At 45.4% G+C, this 23,533-nt stretch overlaps 1 protein-coding gene across 2 annotated transcripts in view; it reads left to right on the top strand.

The window, feature by feature from the left end:
- RSRC1 (arginine and serine rich coiled-coil 1) overlaps positions 1-23,533 on the top strand; it is a 434,403-nt gene that overhangs the window by 27,325 nt on the left and 383,545 nt on the right. For both annotated transcript variants that reach the window (XM_075340693.1, XM_075340692.1), the window contains exons 2-3: positions 6,263-6,452; positions 7,065-7,172. In XM_075340693.1, coding sequence (XP_075196808.1) covers positions 6,271-6,452; positions 7,065-7,172 — 290 coding nt within the window. In that variant the 5' untranslated portion in view covers positions 6,263-6,270. The remainder of the gene's footprint in view (positions 1-6,262; positions 6,453-7,064; positions 7,173-23,533) is intronic.

Here is a 23,533-nt window from a genome sequence, read left to right as displayed (position 1 = left end):
AAAACATTTCCGTGTCTGTTTTTTAAAAATGTTTTACCACAAAGAATAATTTGTGATCCTGTACTGTGATATCTGTATACTCTTTTGCATCCTCTCTTGCCCAGGAGATGTGATACGATCAGACCATGTCCCTGTACAGTCAGACACAGCCATTACACAGTACATAGCAGGAACACATATAAGATTATCTCAGCACAGGAACATTAGTTTTCAACACATCCAATTGTGGAAATTATTTATTAATAATAATAATAATAATAATAATAATAATATTAGTATTATTCCAAGAGCTATTGATTAAAATGAACTTCGTGGGGGGACAACCCCATTAATCTGCTAGAAAATGAAAATGCTGCTTGTAAAGGGTTAACTTATCATGAGGGAACGTAGTAACTACAAAACCTAATAAAAATCATTTGAATAGAGGGAACGTAGCTGCCTAATATGGGTTAAAAATATTACCCACTGCCACTTTTCCAAATCTATCCTGACCTTCTATTTTCCCCCATCGACATCCTCTGCTTCCTTATCCTCCGTTATTGTAATTTGTTGGCCTTTTCTGTGAGGCTTCCGGTCCGCGGCTGTAGAGTCGTCGTTTCAGCTGTTGCTTCCATTCCCCGCAGTTTACCCACGTTCATACTACAAATCCCATGTTCCTTTGCATTGGCTTGAATATGGCGGTGCATGCACACAGCAAACAATGAGGGCTCATGGACAGTGGAGTTCTGCACACAAACGTCTGAACATGGGGAGTTTCAGAGAAAAACCTAGTTCAAAATGGGGCCATGTGTGAGATAACTAGTACAAGGCGGGTGACTACCGGCTTCTCCTCGCCTGCTCAGTGAGACGCACAGGTCTCTCACTATGTATATACAGAGAGAGACTTGTCAATCTAACTCAGTGATTCCCAAACTTCATGTTTTCAGGATTTCCTGACCATTGCACCGATGATTGAAGCATTATCAAGGCATCACCTGTGCAAAGCTAAGGAAATCCTGAAAACTTGACCTGTTGGGGGCCGTGAGGACTGGAGTTTCAGAATCACTGATCTAACTGAACAAGTGGGGAGAAGCCATCAGGGCATAACCTTTTGGACTGGTTACTGTGAAGCACCGAAACATTTCAGAGTAAATCATGAGTATTTGTAATGTGGGAGCCAGTCTTTGAATAATGGTAATTTCACTTTAATCGGAGTCATACTACTTGCCAGAGAGCCCTCAATAGACGCTCTGAAGAGCCGTGTCAAGTTTTACCTCTGTTGTTTCTTTTAGCATCCACTTTCTAATGCTACATAAAACACTGGAATACCTCTGTGTTTCCCTGCTGGACATACAACTGTGTGTTGGGTGGGACAAATTCTATCTTCCAACTCAGAAGCAGGAAGTGTCACACCCTTGTCAAGATAGAGAGACAGTGGAGAGCCTGAGTTTCAGGCAACTTCAGCCTCCATCTGTTTTAAAGGCCAGAACTTTTATTAAGGCTGCTTTCACACTACGTTTTTTTAACATGCATCATGAACGTTTTTTTGCTGTAAAAGTGGATCCTGTTTTTACAAAGAAACGCATGCAAACGCATGTGTTATTTTGCAGGATCCTGCCACTTGAAGTTTATGGGCGGGTATTGAAGTCATGTGTTCGAGAGTGAGGGGAACTGAACGTGATAGACTGGGAGCCGGCATCTGACAGCTGCAGACACTGGTAACCAAGGTAAACATTGGGTAACTAAGCAAAGTGCTTTGCTTGGATACCCGATATTTACCTTGGTTACGAGCGTCCGCAGCTGCTAGAAGCCGGGCTGCCTGCTCCCTGCACACGTAACCAAGGTAAATATCAGGTAACTAAGCGAAGCGCTTTGCTTGGTTACCCGATATTTATCTTGGTTACGAGCGTCCGCCGCTCTCAGGCGGGGGAGAGAGGGAGGGGGAGAGGGGGAGGGGGAGAGAGAAACTGATCACGCCAGGCTGGTTTCTGGGCATGCTCAGTAGAGCAAGCAGGACCCTGTCTATCAGCATGCCAGCGTTCACATGCGTTTGCGTGCAGTATAGTCAGGATCCAGTGAAAAACAGTATTCGGACGCAGCTCAAAAACACTACAAGTAGCGTTTTTGAAAAAAGTAAAAAAACTGCAAGTCGCTGGATCCTCACTATAACGCACGTGAACGCATGTTGACGCGAGTCCATTGCAAATGCATTGAAATGAAAACGCATTTGCACTGGATCAGTTTTTGCGTTAAAAAAACGTTCATGGCGCATGTTAAAAAAATGTAGTGTGAAAGCAGCCTAATTCATTTTAAGACCATTTTGTGTTTTGTTTGATTTTGACCGCAATTTTGATCTCTCTGCCCTTGAGAAAGGGACTCTACGATGTTGGCGATACGCATGGGGCTTGATCTTACCGTCACCTTCAGCAGCGCCTTTGTACCCAGGATCTTCCTAGGCTTGTCAACACTTTGCCTTTTTTCGGTTCTCAGGTCCACTGAGCGCACTAATTTCTGTTTTGCTATTTTTAGCATTTTTGTTTATCACGTATGGTACTCTGTCTGGGGCAACATTGTATATATACTTCATGCTTATTTATACTGAACTATCTGTGAGAATCTGGGTGTATATATATTTACATTTAATGTATTCATTTGCATTGATTGTTGATCGTTCATATTTGTTTGAGACAACATTATTCCTTACTCGCCTTTTTATTGGGGGACACAGACAGTGGGTATTATGGTGTCTCCAGGGAGGCTTGACACTAGATTTGCAAAAGTGTTAGCTCCTCCCCCCACAGCATATACCCTAGCTAGGCAGTAAACTAGCTCAGTTTTTCCTAGTGTCAGCAGGGAGGCTGACATGTCTGGACTGAGCTCCACCAGAGGTGCCTCAGGCCAGCTTATTTTTACTTTTTATTTTGGTTTTCTTTTCTTATTCATTCTATTTTTGATAGGGGCAATACCAGGGTGCCTTGCCACCCCCGTTCCCCCCATGTACGGGCAGGTGAAACCTGGCGTGCACAAGCAGTCAGTCTTCCCTCGCGCCCAAGTGGTCGGGTCTGCGTACCCCTCCAGGCTCCCTGGAAGCACCTCACACCAAGGTAGCTCCAGAGGGCTAGCAGAGCCGAGGACCTGCTTCAGCCTTGAGCCGAAGATGCGTCCCCGAGATCCCCGCATCCCAGGACCGACGCGTCTTCAGACGGAGCCAGGAGCAGGTAGGGAGACGACGAGTCATCTGTCCCCTGCATCCAAACCGCCGCCTGAAAAGGCGCCGGTGGGGCGATGCAGGCCGTGATCCCGGGAAGCATCATTAATTTAGCTCCCGGCGTCGGCCTGCATTCTAGCAACGCCCCCTCTCACTGCTCTAGAAGCTGCTCCCTCAAGTGGGCCGTCTCTCCCCTCCATGCTGCCAGAGAACACTGGACGCCATTACATGTGGGGAGCAGACACGGGTGAGATCGCCTCCTTGACTCTGCGATTCTGCAGCACTATATACCGCTCTGCTCAGTGGTATATCGCTGTCTTTCTAGCGGTGTGTGTCTGCTGGCTGGCGGTGTATATCAGCTTTTAGTGGTATATACTGACTGTGTCTGCAGGTATATACCGACTGTTTGACAGGTTGTGCTACTTTACTCGGTATACACCGGCTCTGCATAGCAGTCATTTATAATACTGCTAGCAGCTCCTCATCCACAGCAGTCCTTTTATAATACTGCTAGAGGCTCAGTGTACTTATTGTGGAACTGTTGCTGACATGCGTAACCGCAAGGGTGATAAAGCTTCCCAGGCGTCCTGTACGGACCTGTACTATGCTTGTACCACCTGTGGACGCTCGTTTTCTAATGGCCGAAGCTATCCACTATGCCGGGGCTGCGATGCCCCTACTACCGTGTCACAACAGCCTCTGCTGCCGGACCAGGAGGTCGTGCAGTCTGTGGATTTGGCTGCGGCCACTATCCAGGCAGTACCCCAGTCTGACAGGTCTCATCCCTATCTCAGGGGAAGTCCTTCCGCCCAGTCCACTGGCACGTAGTCACGACAGATGCCAGCCTGTTAGGCTGGGGGGGCGGTGTTTCTCCACCACACTGCTCACGGACGCTGGTCTCACCCGAGCGATCCCTTCATATCAACGTTCTGGAGATCAGGGCCATATTTCTGGCCCTTCAGACCTTTCAACCCTTTCTTCTGGGCCTCCCGGTTCAGATCCAGTCAGACAATGCCACGGCTGTGGCTTACGTCAACCGTCAGGGAGGAACTCGCAGCAGGGCAGCGATGAAAGAAGTCTCCAGGATTCTTCTTTGGGCAGAGATGCACATTCCCATTATTTCAGCTGTCCATATTCCGGGGATAGACAACTGGGCCACAGACTTTCTCAGCAGGCAAGGTCTAGCGGCAGGGGAATGGTCCCTCCACGACGAGGTGTTCCATCAGATCACTCTTCGTTGGGAGCTCCCAGATGTGGACCTCATGGCGTCTCGGCTAAGCGCCAAAGTACATCCCTTCGTATCCCGGTCGAGAGACCCGCTAGCGCTCGGCTCCGACGCTCTAGTCCTCCCCTGGTCGCAGTTTCGCCTGCCATATGTTTTACTTCCGTTCCCTCTCATTCCGAGAGTAATCAAGAAAATCAAAGCGGAGGGAATCCCGGTGATCCTCGTGGCCCCGGACTGACCCAGAAGAGCCTGGTTTCCAGAGCTCCTCCACCTTCTCGGCGACACTCCCTGGCGTCTTCCCGACCGCCCGGATCTTCTGTCGCAAGGTCCAATATTCCACCAGAATACAGCACAGCTGCATTTGACGGCGTGGCGCTTGAATCCTTGATTCTAGCCAAATCGCGTCTTTCTTCCAGGGTAGTTCATACCATGCTTAATGCTCGCAAGCCTTCCTCCGCCAGCATTTATCACAGGACCTGAAAGACCTATCTTTCCTGGTGTGACCGTCATAATCGGTCGCCCCTTACTTTTTCAATCCCTAATGTTCTTGCCTTTTTGCAAGATGGTCTGGACTCGGGTCTTGCTCTCAATACCCTTAAAGGACAAGTTTCTGCCTTGTCAATTTTTTTTCCAGAAGCAGCTGGCTTCTCGCCCTCAGGTCCGTACCTTTCTTCAAGGGGTGGCGCATTTAATCCCCCCTTATCGTCACCCCTTAGATCCCTGGGATCTGAATTTGGTTCTCTGAGCTCTTCAGCTTCCTCCTTTCGAACCCTTGAGAGAAATCTCTCTTCAACGGCTGTCTTGGAAAGTTGCCTTTTTAGTCGCTATTACCTCTATCAGGCGAGTGTCCGAACTGGCAGCTCTTTCCTGTCGCTCACCTTACCTGATATTCCATCATGATAAGGTGGTCCTTCGGCCTTCCCCCGCCTTCCTTCCGAAGGTCGTATCCTCTTTCCACCTGAACGAGGACATTGTGTTGCCGTCATTCTGCCTGGCCCCGGTCCACTCCTTTGAGAAAGCCCTTCACACTCTCGATCTTGTTAGGGCTCTGCGGATCTACATCTCCAGAACAGCGCCGTTGCGCAAGTCCAATGCCCTTTTCGTCCTCTCAGAAGGACACAAAAAGGGCGACCAGGCTTCCAAATCCACGATTTCTCGATGGATCAGGACTGCCATCTGTGAAACTTACAAAGCATGAGGTGTCGTTCCCCCTCAATCTGTGCGGGCCCACTATACGCGAGCAGTGGGTGCTTCCTGTGCTAGCCGCCATCAGGTTTCGGTGGCCCAACTCTGCAAGGCCGCTACCTGGTCCAGTGTGCACACGTTTACAAAATTCTACAGAGTGCATACGCATGCCTCCGCGGATGCTGCTCTTGGAAGACAAGTCCTTCAGGCGGCAGTGGCCCATTTATAAGTGGCCACTGCTAGTGTCAAGCCTCCCTGGAGACACCATAATACCCACTGTCTGTGTCCCCCAATGAAAGGCTCCAAGGAAGACATTTTACGGTGAGTACACAAAAATGTCATTTTCTTTGCTGCCTAATGAGGGTATAGAATAGATCAATGAAACTTTTAGCTTTATGCTCTTTTTTTAAGTGTAATTTTATTGTTGGTGGCTACTATGAATAGGATTAGAAATTAAGATTTTTGGTGTTTTATATGTTACTGATTATATACATTAACTGACATATGAACACTGCAGCCACCTGCAGCAATGTAAGGAAATAAGACATTTAACAGCAACTTTATTTGTAGTGGTTTTGATCCATGTGTATTTGCCACTTATTATCCGGTTTCTATATAAATGTGTCAGCAGAAGTTTAACTTGTGCATTTGTTTTGTTCCCTGAGGTTCCATAATGGGTCGGCACTCCTCATCCTCCGAGGAGGATACTAGGAGCCGCAAAAAGAAGAAGCATCGCAGGCGCTCCTCCTCCAGCAGCTCATCAGATGGCCGAACACGGAGTCGTAAGAAATCAGGAAGGAGATCCAGGTCTCGCTCCCGAGAAGCATACTCCAGTTCACACTCCTATGACAAAAGGTTAGTGGTTACTTCATAGCATAATTATGTTCAGCTAGGCCCAATGAAGTATATGCTTAGGCGTCTGTGACCCTTTCATGTCCAAAAGCAGCCTACATGGATTAGATTTATGTAAAACAAGAAATGAATGAAAGGTAGTCAACGACATCCTGTCCCAAATATTGACACTGTTTGCACTGGTATTTACTGAAACGTGACTACTACATATGAAGACACCCTGAGGCTAGAGATACTTTGCTAAATTTCCACTCATCAGTATTGCTCCTGTTTCATAACCTATCAAAGGATAGATGTGACCCCTTTTAAGGTGGTGTTCATCCATAAGAATGTCATGTTCGTCTGGTCCAATACTGGGCTACCCCCCTAATCAGCGGTTTTAGGGTCTGCCTGGACTTAAAAGAAGAAAGGATATGGACCAGCATAGCTCTGTTCACTCTATAGTTCGTGAGAACTGCAGCTCTCCTCCTATTCAATATCAGATTTGATCATCTTAGACTAATGAAGGTTTCTAGCCCTCTTACTAGTGTCCTAACATGGTGAGGTATGTGTATTATATTTGGTATAGTTTTGTTTTTAATATTGCCAGGACAACTCATTAATACCTGTTTTTAGACGCAGGTACCGATCTAGCAGTGAGTCGTCTTACAATTCAAGAAGGAAACGTAGCTCCAGCCGGTCTCGAGTTAAATCACGTAAAGCCCACAGGTCCAGAACATCAAGGTATTCATCTCTTGTGTATTTCGCTGTATTTTACCTAAACTATGACGTGACTTACTTGGATATTAGATAATTGACAATACCAACATTTCTCCTTTATAACTCCAGATATAAAATGTTATACTTGACTGGATACATTGTTCGGTGCATACCGTGGTGTGGTCAATCCAGTCTCATAATCTAAACTTCTGATGTATGAGAATAAAGGGGGCTTTACACGCTACGATATTGTTAATGTTTTATCGTCTGGGTCACGTTGTTAGTGATGCACATCCGGCGTCATTAACGATATCGCAGCGTGTGACACTTACCAGCGTCCTTAAGCGACCTCAAAAATGGTGAAAATCATTCACCATGGAGAGGTCGTCCCAAAACCAAAAATCGGTAATGGTTGATTATCGATGTTGTTCCTCGTTCCTGTGGCAGCACACATCGCTGTGTGTGACACCGCAGGAGCGAGGAACGTCTCCTTACCTGCCGCTGGCCGCAATGCGGAAGGAAGGAGGTGGGCGGGATGTTACCTCCCGCTCATCTCCGCCCCCTCTGCTTTGATTGGCCGGCCGCTTAGTGATGCCGAACGTCCCTCCCCCTTGCCGCCGCCGACCAGGTAAGTGTGTGTGACGCTGCAGTAGCGATAATGTTCACTGCGGCAGCGATCACACGAAATTACACACACGACGGGGGCGGGTGCTTACACGCTTGATATCACTAGCAATTGCTAGCGATATCGTAGCATGTAAAGCCCGCTTAAGTGTGTTTGACACTTTCTATGGCTTCCATTTAGTGAAATAGTGTCTATCTATGGTCGGCTTTACCAACGTATAGTGTTACTTTTACTGTAAAGACTCACCATATAACTTACCATAATTACACCTTTATATTATTTGGTTCCTCCTGAAAATATGAGTAATTTAAAACAGGTATGTTAAGAAAGCTCACAGGTCATCTATAAATCTTTTTCAATGTCAAGAGAATTTGTTATTCATCTTTGGGGACAACATGCTCTCGGCTTATTATTTATTTTTAAGAGTTTAATTATATTATCCACTTATTATTTTTAACAGCCTTATTTTTTTTTACTTTTATGAAGGATATATGAAAAAAAAAGTTTTGTTTTTGATATTTCTTGTCTACACACCTTGCCCCCCTCCCCCCCAAAAAAAAGAAGACAAAACATATGTACTACAAAACAGTATAAATAAAAACAGCTCACCTCAGAAAAAACAAGCCCTCACACATCCCAATCGACAGAAGAATAAAAAATTACGTGTATCAAAAATTACACACAAATCAAATAATGATAATCAAAATTTCGATTTATTTATTACTATACAAGATGGTATTGCTGAAAACATAAGAATCATGTTCCTAAGTCATTCTTACCACCGAAAGAAATCCATAAAAAATGCAGAAAAACGATGGCCTAATAAAGGGGGGTGCAGAGTGTTGCCATTATGCCATATTTGGACTGCGGTCCATATGGGCATGTAGGTCATAGGAAGCTGAATAAAATGATATCTCAGATCTGATGTCTTATTCCAGGGATTCTCGAGCTATGCGGCCAAGTAACTGTATATTCTCTAATCCCTCCACTGCAGCATCACAGAAGGTACCTTCCCATCCTAATTAGAGGCAGTAAACAAAAAGAGGTTAAATAACACCTCCCCTCCCTCCATCCTCAGTGTTTTTTCCTGTCCCTAAGGACATGAATCCTGGGGTGCGGTGACTGGCGAACAGTCAATCCTGCAGTTTTACTCTTGGTAGCCGGGCAGCCATGGGTCAATCGATCTGCCTTCCTCCTCTGTAAGCTGCTCTCGTTTCTGCTGGAGCGATACTGCACTTTTCTGCACCCAGGGGCAATGCTGAATGGTGTAGAACTGGGATCTTCTCGTAGCTGCTGAGCCCGCATCCCTATCCCCCTTCCCCGTTGTATCTCGCATGCTACACGCGCACAGGAAGTGACGGGAGCCGCCAAACTCCTGTAGCATGACATCACTTCCAGTGTCTTCTAGAGTAATGCAAAACATTTTTAGGTGTGCACACTGTAATAAATATTTTGAGGTGCCAGTGAACTGAGTAAACTCAAGGTCCAGACAACAATAGAAATCACTGCACTCTCAAGAAGTTGAAATCAAAATTGTGCTTTTATTGTGAGTCTTGCGACCGAACAAACGTTTCGGCCTTTTATTAGGTCTTGCTCTCCAGTCGCTCCTAGGATTTTTTTGAAGAGAGAATATATTAAGTGGGGATTAGCACCAAAGTAGTCAGCAATCTCAGTGTGTTTTTTTAGACAATAAATGAATATCTCGTGAGGGATTTGGAAAGTCTTTCCTTTAATACTTTAAGGTCATAATAATGCAGTGGAGACTGCTGTCTTCCCCTTGGAATTAGTTAGAGGAGCTGTTTGGTATAACCTCTGTCATGTAGTGCTGGCCCGTCCTGGGTTGTGCCAAATGTCTTCTAAAATAGCATGCACAGCGCTATTCAGCAGGAAATTTGAAATTTGAATTGCGGACCACCTATGCAGCATCAATCACAATGGGACCTGTGCATATGGAGAAGAAATCCCATCCTGTTGAATGGGAGCATGCTGAGTCTCGGTCTCTAGGCTATATCTGACAATGACTGAAAACATCTTAAGGTATGACTGAGGTTCTAATAAGAAGAGTGTCTCTTCCCTTAGAGCTGCATCTTCAAAGCCCAATGCAAAACCAGACCCTGCGAGTATTACTGGTATGGGTATCCCACTTTGGTGCAGGATCCGTTTTCATCTCATCTCCCCTTTCCTTTTACGGGGATTAGGATACTGCTCCAAAGGTCAAAGATAAGATTACAAATCGCAAATGGGATATTTGTAATAAAAAGCTCCCATCTCACCATCAGCAGAGTATGGAAAAAGTTCTTAAAGAGGAGCAACTCCATTATGATAGAAGTAAGAGGATTGGTGTGTCAGGAGATTCAATCTTCCCAAGATTTCTTTTCTCAATTCTTTACTGTGGTGCCATCAGGAGCAAAACAGAGAAAGTACGATCCTACGGACAGTTCAGATTCTGATGCCTGAGGAATGGCTGGAAGAAGAGTAGCTTACCTTGAATCGCAGTTTAGACCAAGATGATAAAATATTATATTTTTCATTTAGAGGACATGGAGCTCTTATCGTCCATAAGAGATACAATGGGGGATATAAGCAGAAAAAACAACTTGTAAAATCCACAATGAAATGTTTAGATATTTGAGATCAAGATTGGACATAATGTTTATTTCTGGATTAGTGGGAGTTCCCAGATAAACGTCTAAGCGTCCCAGGAGGACTGAAGGATAGATTCCTATTGGATGAGGACATAGCCAATTGATGAACAAAGAAAACTACATTACTGTTTGAAGATTTCACTGAGGTCAATGACCCGTTGGATCAAAAAAATAGCCTGTTGAGGAAGTCTTGGGAAACATCTGCAGCTTTTCTGAAAATGAATGTAGTTTCCACCTTTATAACAAGAGCCATGTTCCATTGGTTACCGCAACTGGAATGTCATATCAGTGGTGGCACCCGTAGAGAAAGCCTGCTGGACTCATTGTCTCTCAATAGAAAGGCAACAGGACTCCTAGCAAGATGCTTCAGCAGAATTGGTGAGGATAGTGACAATATCTTCAGTCTTCTCAAATACCACAAGCAGAGCCCTCTGGTTGAACATGTAGAGCGTAGATATCCATTTCTAAGTCCATTCAGGCGAGAATATGTATTTGGTCCAGCTCTAAATGACCTCTTGGAGAGGTTTTCTGATAAGAAGTCTTTTCCTAAACTTAAAACCTTCAAGGGAAGATTGATTTGTTCCAGGCCCAGACCTCGCAGTACGAAAAAAAAAAGAGAAGTCTGGTCGCTGGAGTTACCCGAGGGTGGGAAAAAATATTTTTCAGAACCAATGTCAAAAAAGACAATGATGTCAGATAAGTAGGAGGCAGAATTTCAAGTTTTCTTCCACGGTGTCAGAATATATCCTCTGGTCAGAGAATTCTGGAATCTGTCAGAGTGTGGTCAAAAATAAAGTTCTCCTCCTACCCCCTCAAAGGCTGGAAGTAACATCCCTGCAGTCTCTAAGATTACAGAAGATCTTAATTTTAGGGCTTCAAGTCCTGCAGTCATCAGGAGTAATTTCCTTGGTTTGAAAACTAGAACAGGGCAGGGGCCATTATTCTTTCTTATTTCTGATAAATAAAACAAGTGGGGCCTACATAACCATGAAATTTAAAATGCCAAAATCATATTACCTACAGGAGGTTCAAAATGGATTCTATAAGAAGCACGGTCCAACTAATGGGCAGAGATTTCTACATAGGCATCCTGTAGGTCGATGGTTGCTATTAGCATGTGCCCATACATCCCAGTATATTGGAAATTCCTAAGATTTGCGGTCATGCAAGGACAAGACATTCTTCATTTTCAATTAAATGTCCTCCCTTTTGGGATCTCTTCAGCTTCTCGAATATTTGCAAAAATCATGTTGATAGGAGAATTTCTTATTTATAAATTCAGGAAGCCAGAGACCTCTATTCTCGTTGAAGATTTATTCTTATGTATGTGGAGACCCTCAATAGCATCCTTCAGCAGCAAAATACATGACTGTTTGACATCTGGGATTAGATTTTTTTTATAGACATACATTCTAAGGAACAGCTGCAAAAAAAATCATATGAAACTTACAACATACGTGTGGTAATTTTCATGGCCATGAGATTAGAGAAACTTGTAACACTAATCTACTTTAGAAAGTATATCACTTGGCCTTGAAAATCTTTCATCTCTCCGCAGTATTGTCCAAGCAGGAGAAGCATAGATAAAGAAAATCTCCCCTCCTCTTCATATATCAGTAGATACAAAAATGAAGAGTACAGAGAATTACAATTACTTATAATATTCAGGTATTATTCAAGACTAAAATTCCTAGAACACTACTTATAATGAATACAGACTATTACATTTTAATACAAGATTATAATTCCTATAACACATGTCTGAGGTGGTAGCTTTCATCAGGAAGCAAGACATTTGCATCATCCCTTATCTGGCCAATTTTTATTTTTTTTTAAATTGTGGTTCCCCTCTATTCCACGTCTCAGAGATCATCTCAAGTCAATACTTCAGATTCTAAAAACCTTAGGTTAGTTAGTAAATCAAGCAAAATCAGACATGACTCCTTTCACCGAGATTCTTAGGGATTATCTTAAATTCTCAAGAGCAGAACTCGCCTCCTCTGATACCCAAGCAAATACAGTTAAGAGCCAAAATATATGCTCCAAAGAGCCAGAAGACTGCCTCTAATAAGATTCGCAACGTCAGTCCTAGGGTCCATGACATCATGCATCCAGGCAGTTCCTTGGGCTCAGACCCATGCAAGAGTTCTTCAAAACTTCATCCTTTCATGGTGGGACAGATCTCCAGGTTTGCTCAGCAGAAGGTTCCACTTACCTTATCATGCATGTAAATGTGCCACTGAAAATCTGGAAAAAGAACATCTTGGATTTAGAAGCCCCTATCATCAGTAAAAACAGATGCCAGCAAGAGGGGTTGGGGAGCGGCGGTCTCTCAGGTCGACTTCCAAGGTGTCTGACGGGAAGACATAGACGGGCAATCTTCAAACTTTAGTAAGTTAAGAGTGTCCGAAAAATCTTTACTGCGAAAAACCCATATCACAATCTATTCAGACAATATCACCACAGTGGCTCATCTAAAACATAAAGGCGCAGAAGATACGGGAATCTATGGGAAATCTTAGCAAAGATCTTTTGTTGGGCAGAACATTACCTCCTTTCCTTGTCAGCCCATCACCTAAAAAGTTACGACAATATTCAAGCAGACTTTCTAAGCAGAACAGATATTCATCCTAGAGAATGAATCATGAATACCAAAATCTTTCAGATGCTAACCAAAAAAATGGGGTTATCCAGAAATAGACTTTTTTTGCGAGTCATTAAAATGTGAAAGTAGATCTATATTTCTCCCTGAATCCAAACGATTCCTCGGTAAAGATAGATGCATTTGCCCACCCTTGGAAATTCAGGCTGGCCTACCCATTTCTTCCATCCAATTCCATTACTACCAACGACATTGCAAAAAATCAGAACGGAAAAAGTCAAAACCACTGTGATAGCATCTCCGTGGCCAACCTGGAGCTGGTTTAGAGCTTTGAATGTTTTGTACATCAAGGTTAAGTATAGCATCCAGCCTCCCAAAGTCTGTACCTGGCTTCTGAAGCCTTAATCCTGAAAACCACTCAGATAGGGTCATACATACCCTGCAGAAAACAGATTTTTTTTTTTTTTTTTTATAAAGCTTGGCAGATCATAGATGGATAAAAAAAAGATTCATGACAGCAGCCTCTAGAATGCACCCAAGGCTATCTAATGTAATTCCATCTTGGGATCTGAATGTGGTACTCAAATGCTACCTTTCTAACCATTGTCCCAAATTCAGATGGACTGTTTATCCTTTAAAGCAGTGTTCTTGGTAGCCATAACGACAGCGAGGAAAGTTGGTGAGATCCAAGCTCTATCTGACAATCTGTACACATCCTAGACCCTTCTTTCCTAACCAAAGTAGCTACAGATTTCATGGTTTGCCAAGAAATTATCCCGCTTTCCTCTTGTAAAGATTTAACAGGCAGCAGAGAAGAATTTCATTAATTTTCATTAATCTAGAGCACTATTCTCTACTATCTGGAGCAAACCTTTTTGTCCCATACTGTGGACCAAAATGGGGAAGAAGGCTTGAGGAAGCACTCTGGCAAATGGGATCAAGAAAGCAATCATGGAATCCTATAGAAATCAAGAGCGGTTTCCTCCGGTATCTCTAAAAGCTCATTTCACATGAGCTATGTCTCTCTATTGGGTCAAAAGGGCTAGCGAATCCATCGAGCAGATCTGCATAGATGCCATCTGGTCCTCTGTCCATACCTTTACCAAGCTCTGTAGACTAGATTCGATGTCTAGGAAAGATTTAGGGTACCTTCACACTTTAGCGATGCAGCAGCGATCCGACCAGCGATCTGACCTGGTCAGGATCGCTGCTGCATCGCTACATGGTCGCTGGTGATCTGTCAAACAGGCAGATCTCACCAGCGACCAGTGACCAGCCCCCAGCCAGCAGCGACGTACAAGCGACGCTGCGCTTGCACGGAGCCGGCGTCTGGAAGCTGCGGACACTGGTAACTAAGGTAAACATCGGGTATGGTTACCCGATGTTTACCTTAGTTACCAGCGCACACCGCTTAACTTAGCGTGTGCAGGGAGCAGGAGCCGGCACTGGCAGCGTGAGAGCTGCGGAGGCTGGTAACGAAGGTAAATATCGGGTAACCACCTTGGTTACCTGATGTTTACCTTGGTTACAGCTTACCGCAGGCTGTCAGACGCCGGCTCCTGCTCCCTTCACATTCAGGATTGTTGCTCTCTCGCTGTCACACACAGCGATGTGTGCTTATCAGCGGGAGAGCAACAATAAGAAAACTAACCAGCACTGTGTGTAACGAAGAGCGATCTCACAGCAGGGGCCAGATCGCTGCTCAGTGTCGCACACAGCAAGATCGCTAATGAGGTCGCAAAAAACGTAACTCAGCAGCGATCTCAGTAGCGATCTCGCTGTGTGTGAAGTACCCCTTAAGGTCCAGTCACACTAAGCAACTTACCAGCGATCCCAACAACGATAGGGATCGCTGGTAAGTTGCTAGGAGGTTGCTGGTGAGCTGTCACACTGCGACGCTCCAGCGATCCCACCAGCAACCTGACCTGGCAGGGATCGCTGGAGCGTGGCTACACGAGTTGCTGGTGAGCTCACCAGCAACCAGTGTCCAGCCACACGTGCAGAGAGCAGGGAGCAGCGCACACTGAGCGCTGGCTCCTTGCTCTCCTAGTTACAGCACACATCGGGTTAATTACCTGATGTGTGCTGCAGCTAATGTGCACAGAGCAGGGAGCAGCGCACACTGCTTAGCGCTGGCTCCTTGCTCTCCTAGCTACAGCACACATCGGGTTAATTAACCCGATGTGTCCTGCAGCTACATGTTTACAGAGCAGGAGCCGACACTGACAGTGAGAGCGGCTGAGGCTGGTATCAAAGGTAAATATCGGGTAACCAAGGACAGGGCTTCTTGGTTACCCGATATTTACATTGGTTACCAGCCTCCGCAGAAGCCGGCTCCTGCTGCCTGCACATTTAGTTGTTGCTGTCTCGCTGTCACACACAGCGATCTGTGCTTCACAGCGGGACAGCAACAACTAAAAAATGGCCCAGGACATTCAGCAACAACCAACGACCTCACAGCAGGGGCCAGGTTGTTGCTGGATGTCACACACAGCGACATCGCTAGCAACGTCACAAAAGTTGTTCGTTAGCAGCGATGTTGCTAGCGATGTTGCTTAGTGTGACGGGGCCTTTAGGCTCTGTGAGGAAAGTCCTCCAGGTAATTGTCCTTCCCAGTGTTATTCTTTGGTGTTTCTCCTGTGGTGCTATTGTGGAGGGGATTAGAGAAAATAGAATTAGACATACAGGTAATTACGTCTCTAACAATCCTCCATGACAGCACAGAGAGCCCCCCCCCATTTATTTTGTTCTTTATGGTTATTTAATTCTTTAGTGTTAAGTAAATATTAGAAGCATTCATACCTCTAAGCATTAACCTCTATATGTTTCCTGTCCCTAATTAGCATGGGGAGGCAACCTTCTGTGTTGCTGTCTTAAAGGGTTCTTAGAAACCGAATTAATAGTAAGTCTAATTCTATTTTCTTTGACTGAGGAGAGCTCAGACGCTACAGTACTACATAAGTGGAAATGTTTTACCCATCGCGGCACTCGTTATACAGTATATGTTCTAGGATAACTCCTCATACGAAAGGAAATTATGGGGCTTCTTATTTGTTAATGGTGGCCAAATCCAAACCTTACTTAGTTCACTGAAGATATTATGACTGGACTTGTAAAGAATGGGGAAAAATAAAAAAAATCACTATCTACATGTATAAAGTTGATAGAGATTCATCCAAAGAAACTTTGGCTGATTCATCAGTATTCTCTGTAATCCTGTAATAAAGCTATCTGAAACGTTACAAGAGTTTGTGCAATCTGTAGTTGCGTAAAATTTTTACTACTTATGCTGTTTTTTCCCAAGTCCAGCCAACTCTGTTGGGTAGGAGCATTGTCGATTGCAACAAGAAATGTAATAATAATTTATGTAAAAAAAAATGGAATAAGGCGTCACGGCGACTTTGGACACTATGGAAGTCGCACAGTCAATGTTTGCTAGATGTTGCTGCTTACATAGCACTGCAAAGCAAGTGAATGGGTTCACATTATGACCAAAAGAGTACCGCTTGAAGTAAGTAGCAGAAAATTATGTTTGTGGCTTGCTCTTCATGGTATCTTTGTGGTTGCAATTAGATTCCATTGACTTGCATTACACTGTGATTTTAGTAGCAATACTTGGCAAACCTTTCCACTGTCAAAGTTGCTTTGAAGCCTCCGCCTAAATGTCGACAGTTGACCATTTCTTGTGTGGGTGCACAGCAGTTAAACGTGCCCAAAGATGCATCTTACTCCAGGGAACTGTTCATCGCTAGTCATGATGAAATTGAGGGCATCGATCATATATTATGTTCATTACTCAGTAGTCCTAATTAGAGATGAGTAGTTTACTTAAAAAGATTCTCCCATCCTAGTGAACTGGATGATACCCATCATCTGAGGTTCGGGCAGTGGAACAGCAGATGCTCCGTACCAGCTACTGACTTCACCCTTCATTGGCATTTATAGATGTATTGTTTATCTTTTTTGGCTTGAAAACTCTAATTGCTGCCAAAGGTCCTTCTGTTAATGACTGACTAGAAGGGTGTGTGACGTTATTAATCTGGTATTTCATATTTTAGAATTGTAAATTATGTCAATCACTTTCTAAAAATTTGTTTCTACTTCTGATAGTCTTTAGCTGGTAATTATTGTCAAAAAGCCCAATTTGTCTCTGTGATAGAACGTTCTATACTAAGACATGAGATGTCCCATGGGGGATATCAAAGTACTATTCTCCTCCTAGTACGTGGTGGGGTCATTCCCTATAACCTTTTCCTAGCTTATAAATTACAGACAATGAAGTTAATCTACTTATAAACTCCTACAAGAAACACAATTCTCAGTGGTTGATAGTAAACCATGATAGTGCTTTTGGTTGCTCTATGAAGGCACGCAATCTCGCTGTATTTGTTTTTTCTTTACCAAATTCTCCAATAATAATACTAACTGTATTTCAGTCAATAGAAATTGTGCTATTTTTTTAAGTTATGGGCCAAGCACAATTTGTCTAGGTTTTTGTGGCCCCTGTGGCTCAAAACCTAGTTAGGCCTCCAATTGCTCAACTTTCTAATGCAGACTTTGGCACAGTGCAGCCCAAGACATCCGAAGGGATGAAAGCAGTGGACCACAAGCCACATCATACCCTCCCTTGCCTCCGTTCCGATGTCACCACTATCTGCATCCTGAGAATGCAAATAGTGGTGAATACATTGGTGGAGCATGGAGCCACCGGCTCCTTCTTCCACCAATCACCATGTGCAATTGATATAGTAGAAGTGATGACCTCATTTCATAACATCTGCCTTGCGTAGAGTCAGTGCACCAGAGACCGGAGCAGTGTACAGCGCTGGGAGAATGGGAGTGAGGTGAGTGTGGCTTTTTTTTGTTTTGGTTTTTTTTTCCCTATTAGTGCAAGATGTGTGGATGTACAGTACAGACTAAGAGTTTGGACACACCTTCTCATCTCTAGAACAACTGTTAAGAGGAGACTTTGTGCAGCAGGCCTTCATGGTAAAATAGCTGCTAAGAAACCACTGCTAAGGACAGGCAACAAGCAGAAGAGACTTGTTTGGGCCAAAGAACACAAGGAATGGACATTAGACCAGTGGAAATCTGTGCTTTCGTCTGATGAGTCCAAATTTGAGATCTTTGGATCCAACCACCTTGTCTTTTTAGAAAAGGTGAACGGATGGACTCTACATGGCTGGTTCCCACCGTGAAGCATGGAGGAGGAGTTGTGATGGTGTGGGAGTGCTTTGCTGGTGACACTGTTGGGGATTTATTCAAAATTGAAGGCTAAAGGCCGCTTTACACGCTGCAACATCGCTCAAGCGATCTCGTTGGGGGTCACGGAATTTGTGACGCACATCCGGTCGCTTTAGCGATGTCTTTGTGTGTGACACCTATGAGCAATTTGGAATCGTCGCAAAAACGGTCAAAATCTCTCATCGGTGACATGCCCCTCTATTCTCAAATATCGCTGCTGCTCGGTGTACGAAGTAGTTCGTCGCTCCTGCGGCAGCACACATCGCTATGTGTGACACCGCAGGAACGAGGAACCTCACCTTACCTGCGGCCGGCCGCAATGAGGAAGGAAGAAGGAGGGCGGGATGTTAGGTCCCGCTCATCTCCGCCTCTCCATTTCTATTGGGCGGCGGTTCGGTGACGCTGCTGTGACGTCGCTGTGACGCTGAACGAACCGCCCCCTTAGAAAGGAGGCGGTTCGCCGGTCACAGCGACGTCGCAGAGCAGGTATGTGCGTGTGACGCTGCCGTAGCAATAATGTTCGCTACGGCAGCGATCACACAATATCGCATGTACGATGGTGGCGGGTGCTTTCGCGCTCGACATCACTAGCAATTGCTAGCGATGTCGTAGCGTGTAAAGCGGCCTTTACAGAACCAGCATGGCTACCACAGCATCTTGCAGCGGCGTGCTATTCCATCCGGTTTGCGTTTAGTTGGACTATCATTTATTTTTCCACAGGATAATGACCCCAAACACACCTCCAGGCTGTTTAAGGGCTATTTGAATAAGGAGAGTGATGGGGTGCTACGCCAGATGACCTGGTCTCCACAGTCACCAGACTTGAACCCAATCAAGATGGTTTGGGGTGAGCTGGACCGCAGACTGAAGGCAAAAGGGCCAACAAGTGCTAAGCATTTCTGGGAACTCCTTCAAGACTGTTGAAAAACCATTTCCGATGACTACCTCTTGAAGCTCATCGAGAGAATGCCAAGAGTGTGCCAAGTAGTAATGAAAGCAAAAGGTGGCTACTTTGAAGAACCTAGAATATAAGACATATTTTCAGTTGTTTCACACTTTTTTAAGTATTTCATTCCACATGTTTTAGTTCATAGTTTTGATGCCTACAATTTGAATCTACAATTTTCAGAGTCCTGAAAATAAAGAAAACTCATTGAATGAGAAGGTGTGTCCAAACTTTTGGTCTGTACTGTATATAGGAGGGTTAAGTGTGGGCTCATGCTCTCCATAGGGTGCTGTGTGTGGAATCATACTGTATATGGGGGGCTATGTTTAAGATGCGGTATATAGGAGGATGTTAACATACTTCATTCTGCTCAACATTAAGTGACAATTAATATAAAATAATTATAATTAATGTTAACGCCTTCATGTCCTTGGACATACCTCTACATCAAAGGCTGTGTCTGCCACTTTAATGCAGGCTTGCGGGCTGTCCTGTGAGCACCAGCATTCACAGGAGATGAGCATTTCTGCTGTTCAAAGTGGTGCTGAAGCAAAAAGAGAAAAGTGTGCTGTGAAAACTGTGAGAGATAGGTCCGCCCACCCCAGGACAGGAAACCCTACAGAAATAAAAGGGGCGGCATCTCTCCCCTGCCTCAGTTAGTTTAATAAGCACAGAGGATGAACAACAATAACCAAACGGCATAACTATGAACCCATACCATCACCCGTACAACACTCCACAGACGGAACGTGGATCCCAAGAACCAACAGTGAAACCAGACAAGGTAGACAAAAAGGGGTGGGAAGCAGTGGCGCTGTCGTGGCTTCTGGAAAAAATCATTCCCGGTAAGTAATTTACAATTTTTCCCTTCACCACGACAGCGCCACCAGAGAGATTCCGAAGACAATAATATTAGGCAGGGACCACAGCCTCAAGTACCCGTCTACCAAAGGTCATATCCACCGTGGCCGACAAGTCCAAGCGATAGTGTTGAAAAAAGGTCATAGGCGAAGACCAAGTGGCCGCCTTACATATAAGATCCAACGGGACATCATCCCTTTCTGCCCAAGAGGTTGACATCGCCCTGGTGGAATGGGCCGAGACATTCAGTGGAATGGGTCTATTCTGGGCAACATACGCCGCCTTAATTGCCTCTCGGACCCACCTGGCAATGGAACCCTTGGTGGCGGGCAACCCCCGCCTGGGACCTTGGAAACACACAAATAGAGCCTGACTTCTCCTCCAGTGCCTTGTCACTGCAATATATTGGCACAAGGCCCTAGAAACATCCAACGTGTGAAACCTCTCTTCCTTCGGATTCCTAGGAGAGGGACAGAAGGAAGGGAGGACAATCTCCTGGGACCGGTGAAACGACCTAGCAACCTTGGGCAAATAAGCCGGGTCAGTACGAAGAACCACCCTACCTTCAAAAAACTGTGTATAAGGGGGATTAGCGGAAAGGGCGTGAAGGTCACTAACTCTTTTAGCAGATGTGAGTGCTATCAACAAGGCTACCTTCAAAGTCAGATACTTCAGAGGAGCCTCAATCAGGGGCTCAAAGGGGGGTCCTGTCAGGGAGTCCAAAACCAGATTAAGATCCCAGGGGGGGAAAACTAAACATGGAACAGGGCGAGCCCGTTGACTAGAGGAGATGAATCTCCTAACCCACCGGTTCCCGGCCAGGTCTGAGTTATACAAAGCCCCCAGGGCTGACACCTGTACCTTCAACATACTGACAGAGAGACCCAGCTCCAACCCCCCTTGAAGAAACTCCAACACGTCCCCCACCGGAGGAACCTCTTCAGGACTTCTCCCGAAAAAGGACAGAAACTTGCGCCAAATCCTGGCATAAATTTTAGTGGTAGACGACTTCCTACTCCGCAAGAGAGTGGAGACCGGGCCCGCAGAGAATCCTAGACCTTCTAACAGACGCCTCTCAAATTTCAGGCCGTCAAATGAAGACCTGGAAGGTGAGGGTGGAGCAGAGATCCCTGGGAGAGGAGATCCCGCCTCTCCGGGAGAATCCAGGGGTTTGTTATGGACAACTTCTGGAGACAAAAAAAACATGGCCTCCGAGGCCAAAAGGGTGCCACCAGGATCAATCGAGCTCCGTCCTCCCGAAGCTTCCGGAGGACAGCAGGAAGCAGAATCAGAGGGGGAAAGGCATACAAGAGACCGCGACTCCAAAAGACCTGGAAGGCGTCCACTACCCAGGGACCGTCCTGAGGACTCAGGGAACAGAAACGGGAGACTTTCCGGTTGGCTCGAGTAGCAAAAAGGTCCACTGAAGGCAACCCCCAAAGCCGCACGATTTGACGGAAAACCTCCCCATGAAGACTCCACTCCCCCTGGCGCACCTGACGTCTGCTGAAGAAGTCTGCCTGAACATTGTCCACCCCACGGATGTGTAGTCCCGTCAGGGAAGAGAGGTGGACCTGTGCCAGGGGGAATATCCGTTCCGTGACTGTGAGAAGGGAGGGAGACCTTGTGCCCCCCTGATGATTGAGGTATGAGACCGCCACCCTGTTGTCGGAGAGAATTCTGACATCCGTGCCCACTAGGAGAGGGAGCTGGGTCTCTGTCAGTACGTTGAAGGTACACGTGTCAGCCCTGGGGGCTTTGTATAACTCAGACCTGGCTGGGAACCGGTGGGTTAGGAGATTCATCTCCTCTTGTCAACGGGCTCGCCCTGTTCCATGTTTAGTTTTTCCCCCCTGGAATCTTAATCTGGTTTTGGACTCCCTGACAGGACCCCCCCTTTGAGCCCCTGATTGAGGCTCCTCTGAAGTATCTGACTTTGAAGGTAGCCTTGTTGATAGCACTCACATCTGCTAGAAGAGTTAGTGACCTTCACGCCCTTTCCGCTAATCCCCCTTATACACAGTTTTTTGAAGGTAGGGTGGTTCTTCGTACTGACCCGGCTTATTTGCCCAAGGTTGCTAGATCGTTTCACCGGTCCAAGGAGATTGTCCTCCCTTCCTTCTGTCCCTCTCCTAGGAATCCGAAGGAAGAGAGGTTTCACACGTTGGATATTTCTAGGGCATTGCGCCAATATATTGCAGTGACAAGGCACTGGAGGAGAAGTCAGGCTCTATTTGTGTGTTTCCAGGGTCCCAGGCAGGGGTTGCTCGCCACCAATGGTTCCATTGCCAGGTGGGTCCGAGAGGCAATTAAGGCGGCGTATGTTGCCCAGAATAGACCCATTCCACTGAATGTCTCTTGCCCATTCCACCAGAGCGGTGTCGACCTCTTGGGCAGAAAGGGCTGATGTCCCGTTGGATCTTATATGTAAGGCGGCCACTTGGTCTTCGCCTATGACCTTTTTTCAACACTATCGCCTGGACTTGTCGGCCACGGTGGATATGACCTTTGGTAGACTGGTACTTGAAGCTGTGGTCCCTCCCTAATATTGTTGTCTTCGGAATCTCTCTGGTGGCGCTATCGTGGTGAAGGGAAAAATCGTAAATTACTTACCGGTAATGATTTTTTCCAGAAGCCACGACAGCGCCACTGCTTCCCACCCCTTTCTGTCTACCTTGTCTGGTTTCACTGTTGGTTCTTGGGATCCACGTTCCGTCTGTTGCGTGTTGTACGGGTGATGGTATGGGTTCATAGTTATGCTGTTTGGTTATTGTTGTTCATCCTCTGTGGTTTGTAAACTAACTGAGGCAGGGGAGAGATGCCGCCCCCTTTTATTTCTGTAGGGTTTCCTGTCCTGGGGTGGGCGGACCTATCTCTCTGGTCGCGCTGTCGTGGCTTCTGGAAAAAGTAATTACCGGTAAGTAATTTACGATTTTCAGTTGTTTCATACTTTAAGTATTTCATTCCACATATTTTAGTTCATAGTTTTGATGCCTTCAATGTGAATCTACAATTTTCAGAGTCATGAAAATAAAGAAAACTCATTGAATGAGAAGGTGTGTCCAAACCTTTGGTCTGTACTGTATATAGGAGGGTTAAGTGTGGGCTCATACTCTCCATAGGGTGCTGTGTGTGGAATCATACTGTATATGGGGGGCTATGTTTAAGATACGGTATATAGGAGGATGTTAACATCATTCTGCTCAATATTAAGTGACAATTAATATAAAATAATTATAATTAATGTTAACCCCTTCATGGCCTTGGACATACCTCTACATCAAAGGCTGTGTCTGCCACTTTAGTGCGGGCTTGCGGGCTGTCCTGTGAGCACCAGCATTCACAGGAGATGAGCATTTCTGCTGTTCAAAGTGGTGCTGAAGCAAAAAAAAAGAAAAGTTTAAATCACCCCCCTTTCCTCCCATTGAAAATAAAACAATTAAAAATAAAACAACAATAAAC

Source organism: Anomaloglossus baeobatrachus, chromosome 3 (assembly GCF_048569485.1).
Source record: "Anomaloglossus baeobatrachus isolate aAnoBae1 chromosome 3, aAnoBae1.hap1, whole genome shotgun sequence".
Taxonomy (NCBI): Eukaryota; Metazoa; Chordata; class Amphibia; order Anura; family Aromobatidae; genus Anomaloglossus; species Anomaloglossus baeobatrachus.
Note: the sequence above shows the minus strand (reverse complement) of the source record. Positions and strands in the feature narration are given on the sequence as shown.